Source organism: Camellia sinensis, chromosome 2, assembly GCF_055761805.1.
Source record: "Camellia sinensis isolate YWXY chromosome 2, ASM5576180v1, whole genome shotgun sequence".
Taxonomy (NCBI): Eukaryota; Viridiplantae; Streptophyta; class Magnoliopsida; order Ericales; family Theaceae; genus Camellia; species Camellia sinensis.
In genome coordinates this window covers 92,881,665-92,888,540 of record NC_138962.1, presented here as the reverse complement: position 1 = coordinate 92,888,540, position 6,876 = coordinate 92,881,665, and the positions used below count along the sequence as shown (strand labels likewise).

Here is a 6,876-nt window from a genome sequence, read left to right as displayed (position 1 = left end):
CTCTGTAATACGGTTGGTACCTGATCATTTCCAAGACTTTGTAGACTGGGATCCTGAATACAGTGGTGACTACCTGTGCAGCCCTCAACCCTGTTTCCTACCTGTTAAAACCAGTGTTATCTCAGCCTCACTTCGGCAAGGCATTTCTCTTCTCCTGTTTTGGTGCCTTTGTCCCTGGCGTGTCCTCTTCTGCTCTGACATACTTCTCGATCTGTGCCATTAGCTTCTCCATACTTTTTGGTAGAGTTTTTGCCAGTGATTTCCGATGAGGGCATTCATCCTCCAAGCCGTTCTTAAAGGACACGACCACCAACTCTTGGTTGCAAGCAGGAATTTGGTTAAACACCTCGTAATACCTCTTGGTGTATGCCCTAAGGCTTTCACCCTCACTAATGTTCAAAACTAGCAGCGAGTCTACTCTTAGTGGCTGTAGCTTGTTTGTAACAAACTGGCCACATACATCTCGGCTAGGCCTTCCTAACTCTTTATAGTTCCTTTCGGCAACTTATGGAACCAATCCGATGCGATTTTCCCAAAGGATGAGGGGAACACCTTGCATAGCAACTACTCATTCCCACTATATAGAGCCATCGAATTCAAATATAGACCGACATGAAAGTTTGGAACAAAGTTACCGTCATAAATCTGGAACCTCGGCATATGGAACCTTTTTGGGGCCTCAAACCTATCCAACTCCACTGAGAACGGCATCATCGGCTTGACTGAGGATGTGACCTCGGCGTTGAGTCACTTCCTCTGGAGGTAGTCTCTCAGATCCTCCTTCGTTCAACCAAGAGCTCGGCTATCAACAGATTTCAGCCTTTTTGGATCGCTACTCCCGACGTCGTTGTGTATCCTCTTGGACTTCTCTTCATTCACTGCATCAAGACATAGGCCCTTCCCCTAGATATGGAGAGGTTCTCTGACATAAGTTCCCTTGGTCCGAGGCGTCTTTTGCGACTCACCTCTCAGTGACTCTGCTCGTCCGACATCCTGTGAAGGTCGATGTGAGTGCTTCTTTTCCTTGTCATGCTACAGGACTACTAGGATTGTTTTCTACCCCCTTTTTTGGGCATTAGTCTTTGCCGCTAGTACCGGCGTGTCTTACAACGGGAACAATGGTTGCATCACGTTGTTCTGCATCATGAAGTTGACAATCGACTGTAGGTCTGCCAACTTGTTGGCCATCCCTTTCATCTCACCATCTCTCCTCAGGCATCTATCCTTCCATACCTGAAGGTCATTTTCGTTGTAGTACTCGTCTCGGCCGGTTTTCTTCAGGGCATTCCCTTCTTTGCCGACGTCCTTCTCCCCAAGATTTGGATCCTGTGCTTTTTCATTACGGTTTTCTTTCCCAACATTAGGATCTCTATGTTCATAACTCTCACTGTTAATGTCATTCCCAATCTTTTCTTCCTGTCTGTAGTTGGTCATCTAATCTCTTTAAGTTCCCACAGACGGCGCCAAATTGTGGGTGTTGTTTTTTGACCACACAACCAAACAGGGAACTCTACTGGAGAGCACCAATAGAATAGATTAAGCCCAACAACCTGCACAAGAAGATAAGAATCTGGCAGTGGTTCGTCTTCCCTGGGACACTCCAACAATCAAGTCAGTAATCAATATCTGTCACAAATAGCAAATAGTACTTAAACTCACAAGAAAGAACTTTCCTCAGACCCATGAAAGTGCTTTGTTTTTATAACTTGCAGTGACCTTATCCCTTTAGAAGCCTCACTTCAGTGGACTGAGACTCAATGCTCATCCTAAAACCTCAACTAGATAGGGATAAACTCTTCTTGAGTTTTATCTTTATGCAGACTAAGATCCTCCCTTATTCTAGGACTTTTATGCCTTCTCGAATTCCGGTATCTCCGCAGATAATCTTGGCTTAGCCAAGATCATTTCGGCAAATATGACCAGCCCACGTGGTACCTCGGTTGACAATTCGGCGTCACTTTAGCCACGTGCTGTCACTCAAAAAATATGTCCCACACCAATCAATGGTTAAATTTATTTTACTTTTATCTAATGGTCCAAATTTATTTATGTATGGTACATGAAAACCACCTTCATGTATCATAGAAAAATCCAACTCGCCAGTGTTTCTACTGATGATTTTGTCTCATGATAAAATATGAATTCAACTATATATTTGTTGTAATACTGACAAACAAAAGGAAATTATGAAAGAAGAAAAATAACCATAGATTGTTGTAGAATGTGATTAACATTTTGAATAATGAAATAACACATTACCACCGCATCGAATTAAACAAGTCAAATTTGTTAGTGGCACTTGTGACACCATTTTTAGTTTCTAAAGAGGTTGAATATCTTTCATATTGTCAAAGCCTGATATATACAAAATAAATCATAAAAAGATTATAATATACTCATGTCAGAATAAATGGACAAATAAAAACACCCACCTCTTAGTGAAATATGTAGCTAATGCATGTGCTTCTTTTATTTATTTATGGGTAAATTACACTGGCATCCGTGAGGTTTATATTTATTCTAATTCTCTTTTTATATTTAGAAAATTACACTGATCTCCTTATGAGTATAATTATTTGGCGGTGTTAACTTTTAAGTTAAAATAACATATTTACCCTTAACCTTTACATATATTTTAAAAGGTAAATTACATTGACACCCCCTGAGGTTTCAATTTAATACGGATGCCCCCCTGACATTTAAAAAAAAATTTAATAAAAATAAATATGAAGAAATATATTTAATTTATAAAAAATTATTTCTAACCACTCGAAAGATAAAAATTATATAAAAATAATAATTATTTTTATTTTTTATTTCTTAACCAAATTAATTTTTAATTTAAAAAAAATTTCTAAAAATCAAATCATACGTAGCTTAAGAATCTTTTGATAAGTCATTTCTTACATTAGTAACTTATTTAATTATTTGTTAATTTTATGACATTTTTACTATATAATACATGTTTGGCAACCATTTCGTTTTCAGTTTTCAATTTATATTTACAAAAGTTTAAAAAACTGTCATAAAAACTTGTTTGATAATTTTTTAGCTTATAAATTGTTATCTCAATTTGTAAATTTTAAAAAAAAAACATAAATTCAAAAAATGAATTTACGTTAATTTTTAATCAGAAATTTAAAATTTTGACTAGCAAAAAAAAATTTCAATTAATTTTATTTTTCTAATTAATTTTTTTTTTCAATAAATTTTTTTTTCAACTAATACTAACGGAGGGGACATTGGTAATGCTACTTTAAATCTTGGAGAGGGGATTGTAATTTCTAAAATGTGAAGGGTGTCAATGTAATTTACCCAATAAGGGCAAAATTAATATTTAAAAAAATTAAATTATTGATATCGGCAAAATCTATTAATTGACTTAACAATCAACTAACTGAGGGAGCAATTTGTAATGAAACTTTAAATCTCAGGGAGAATGATGTAATTTCCAAAAGATAAGGGAAAGAACTGTAATAAATATAAATCACAGGAGTGTCAATGTAATTCATCCTTTATTTATTTATTTATTTTTAATGCTCATATGCCCACATTTAGGTAATCCATTAGACAGATTTCACATAATCACACAGCCCACAGTTCGACAACATTCAATATAACATCTATCCACATTAGCTTAGCAACAAACACAACTTTATCAAGGTTACAGATTGAAAATCTACTCAAATGTTCCTGACTTCATCTGCTTTCTGAAGCCATGTAGTTCATCGATCAATTTAATTCTTCAACAGTCCCTACGCTACCTTCCTGACCACAACAGATCCCCACAAGAATTCTAATATAATACTACAAACATATAATATGAAAGCACTCTTATTGTCCGAAACAAATAGTTCTAAGAATTATGCAAACAATACACCACTGACAATCAAAGTAAGCAGATATAAAACCTCAGCGATTTATTTAGTGCCAATTAAATGGGATTCATTGCATTTCCTGGAGCTCTCAAACCCCAATACAAAAGAGTGATCAAAACATCATAACATAATGATTCAAATATAGTTTTGAATCAAAGGAAAAAAGGGCAAAAGGGAAATAGTGCGCTGTATTGTTCCTTAGGACTGAAAAGAAGTAAAAGCATATAAGAAAATGATCTCTAGTTGAGAATAATCTGCATTGGCATTTCTTTTTGGCCTGCTAGTTACTACTCTTGGAATTGCTAGCTTTTGCACCTATCAGAATGGACTTAAATCAGAAAAAAAAAAAAAAATGCATTCAGCGAATACGAGCAACATATGCAACAGAAGCTGCAGCAAATATTGTTGTTGCAGATGACACCAAAGTCCAAAAGTTCTTCCCCTTTCTCGCCTCTGCTACCGAATTCTGCAGAATCACAAGCTGCTGCTTCATGCCTTCAACCTTAGCGTCCCTGTACTTGAAAGCATTCTTGATTGCTTCCAACTCGGCCACATACGGTTTAACCTCTTCTCCAACCTGTTCTTCATCAATAATCCCATTATCTTCTGTAAGGCCAATTCCATCTTTCGACAGACAAACAATCCCTCCAGTGTTCCTTAACATTTTCAAGACATGCTCCGACTTAGCATTAGCAGCTTCCACTTTAGCCTTCATATCATCAAATTCTTTCCTACCCTTCAAAAGTGAATTCTCCAATGTCGCTATTTCCTTCATCAACATATCACATCGGCTTTCCAACTCATTCTTTTCTTCAATCACATTACAATTTTCAGCTTTCATCTGACCAACAACCTTCTGGGTTTCTTTAATCTTCTTCTCCATTTCCAAAACTCTCTCCCTCAAGCTTATACTAATCTTTTTCTCATCTTCAAAGCCCTTTCTATCCTCATTCCTCTCAATAGTGATTTGAGTAATTTCATCTCTATATCGATTAACTACAGATTGCAATTGCTCATTCTTCTCTGTTTGATTCCTACATGAAGCTTCCAATGCTGATATATCATCCATAAGTTCACCCATCTCTCTCTGCATTTCAACAATTTCATTCTCGGCTCTGACTTTCGCCTCCTCGATCTCAATTTTCTTTCGAACTATTTCATCCATTTTTCGCTTCTGGTCATCTAGTCCCTTCAAAGACTGGTTCAAATCTTTCTTGATCAAACCCTTTTCCTCAATCAAACTCTCAAAGCTCCTTTCCTTCTCCTTCATTTCTTTCAATAAAACATCAATCTTCTCCACCATCTGCTTTTCCATCTCCACACTTTCCACATACCTCTTCTCCAAATCGGCTACGTTAGCCCGCAACCTCTGTTCTTCCTTTTGCAAACTCACTACCTTCTCATTGAGTGCACCCACTGCAGTTTCGAACTCCTTTTTCTTCATCATTTCCAAACTCCTCTCCTCCTCAATCCCTTTCTTCTCGCTAACTATTTCCTCAATTTCAGTCTTCAATTCCTCAATTACGCGATTCGACTCGGCCAAATTCCTCTCAATTGAATCCTTGTCCCTCAAAACCGATTCAATCCTTCTTTCTCTCTCATTTTTTTCCTCCATCACCGCATTGTATTTCATCTTCATTTTCTCAACCTCTTCTTGAATCTTTCTCTCTCTTTTCTCTGCCTCATTGAGTTCAAGTCTCAACCCATTTGTCTCCTCAATCTGAGCATCAAGTCTACCATTCAAAACATCCCTCTCTCGACACAGACGACTCGACCCATCTCTCTCATTTTCAATCTCCACAACAAGGTCCCTCAACTTCTTCTTCAAAACCCCAATCTCAGATTCCCTCTCTCTCCTCACCTTCTCAATCTCACTCTTCTCTCTCACAACCTCCTTCATTTCTCTCTCTAGTCCCAACAACCTCCCTTCAATCTCCACCTTCTCTCTCCAAAACCCATCTCTCTCCTTCTCAACCACCTCCGCCTGCTCACTCACCTGCACACCAACGAACCCATAAACCAAATCCCTCTCCAACTCAAGCTGAGCAGCTAGGTCGTGCAACAGAACCAACTCAGATTGCAAGCCCTGTTTCTCCATATCAGACCGATTCAACTCGGACTCCAGAAACCCTTTTGAATGGAGAAGCGATTCGACCTGTTGGCGGCGCTCAACGGCCTCTTTGAGAAGTATAGAGTTGAGGGATTTCAAGTTATCGAGCTTCTCGGAAGCGTCGTCCATGGCGGCTTGGTGGGTGTGATGCGGGTTTTGGGGAGGTTTATCGTCTTGGCGGTTGTGGTGGGTAGTCTTCTTTTTGGCCATGGCTGGTTGGGTTTGTTTGTGTTTGGGATTATTTTTGTGGCGTTTGGGGTGATGGGATACGAGAGGTGATGGGAGAGACGGTGGATTGTTTTGTTGGTAGGGTTTTTATGGGGTGGAGAATATATCGCATTAGATGAGGATGAGATGAGGCTGTCGTTATATCAAGAGTCACTGGGGATACTGATGAGACTGATGAAGAGGGGTTTAGGGTTTTTCCCAAAAAAACAGAAGTTAATGGTGTATTAAAAGTTGTGTTTGTAGTAGTAAATGTTTTGAGGGGGCATTTAAGGAATTGAAGATGGATTTACCACTAATAATTGATTTATGCTAAAATTTCAAATGAATTACATTGTTGGACATAACAAATAGTGATTTGTACTTAAAGAAAAATTTTGAAAAATATTTTTTTTATAAGAGTTTATAAAATTTGAAAATTTATTTGGTTATATATTTTAAAAATAGTTTTAGACTTTTGCATGATTTAAATTTTTTTTTTTTAGTTGAATAAATGAGTGTAAAAGAAAAAGTGATTAATTGATATGTAGGATGTGTGACAAGAAAAAGGGAGAAAAAAAATGATTAATTGATGTATAAGATATGTGACAAAGAAAACGAAGAGAGAAAAAATTATTGATTGATATGTCATAGTGAAAAGTGATTTTAAAAAAAAAAATTGTA

The 6,876-nt window shown here is 37.2% G+C and overlaps 1 protein-coding gene across 1 annotated transcript; it reads right to left on the bottom strand.

The window, feature by feature from the left end:
- Window positions 1-3,919: 3,919 nt before the first annotated feature.
- Window positions 3,920-6,450, bottom strand: LOC114270073 (uncharacterized). Its single transcript, XM_028211469.2, has one exon. It carries the CDS (start codon window positions 6,196-6,198, stop codon window positions 4,237-4,239), a length of 1,962 nt encoding a protein of 653 aa, XP_028067270.2. The 5' UTR covers window positions 6,199-6,450; the 3' UTR covers window positions 3,920-4,236.
- Window positions 6,451-6,876: the final 426 nt, after the last annotated feature.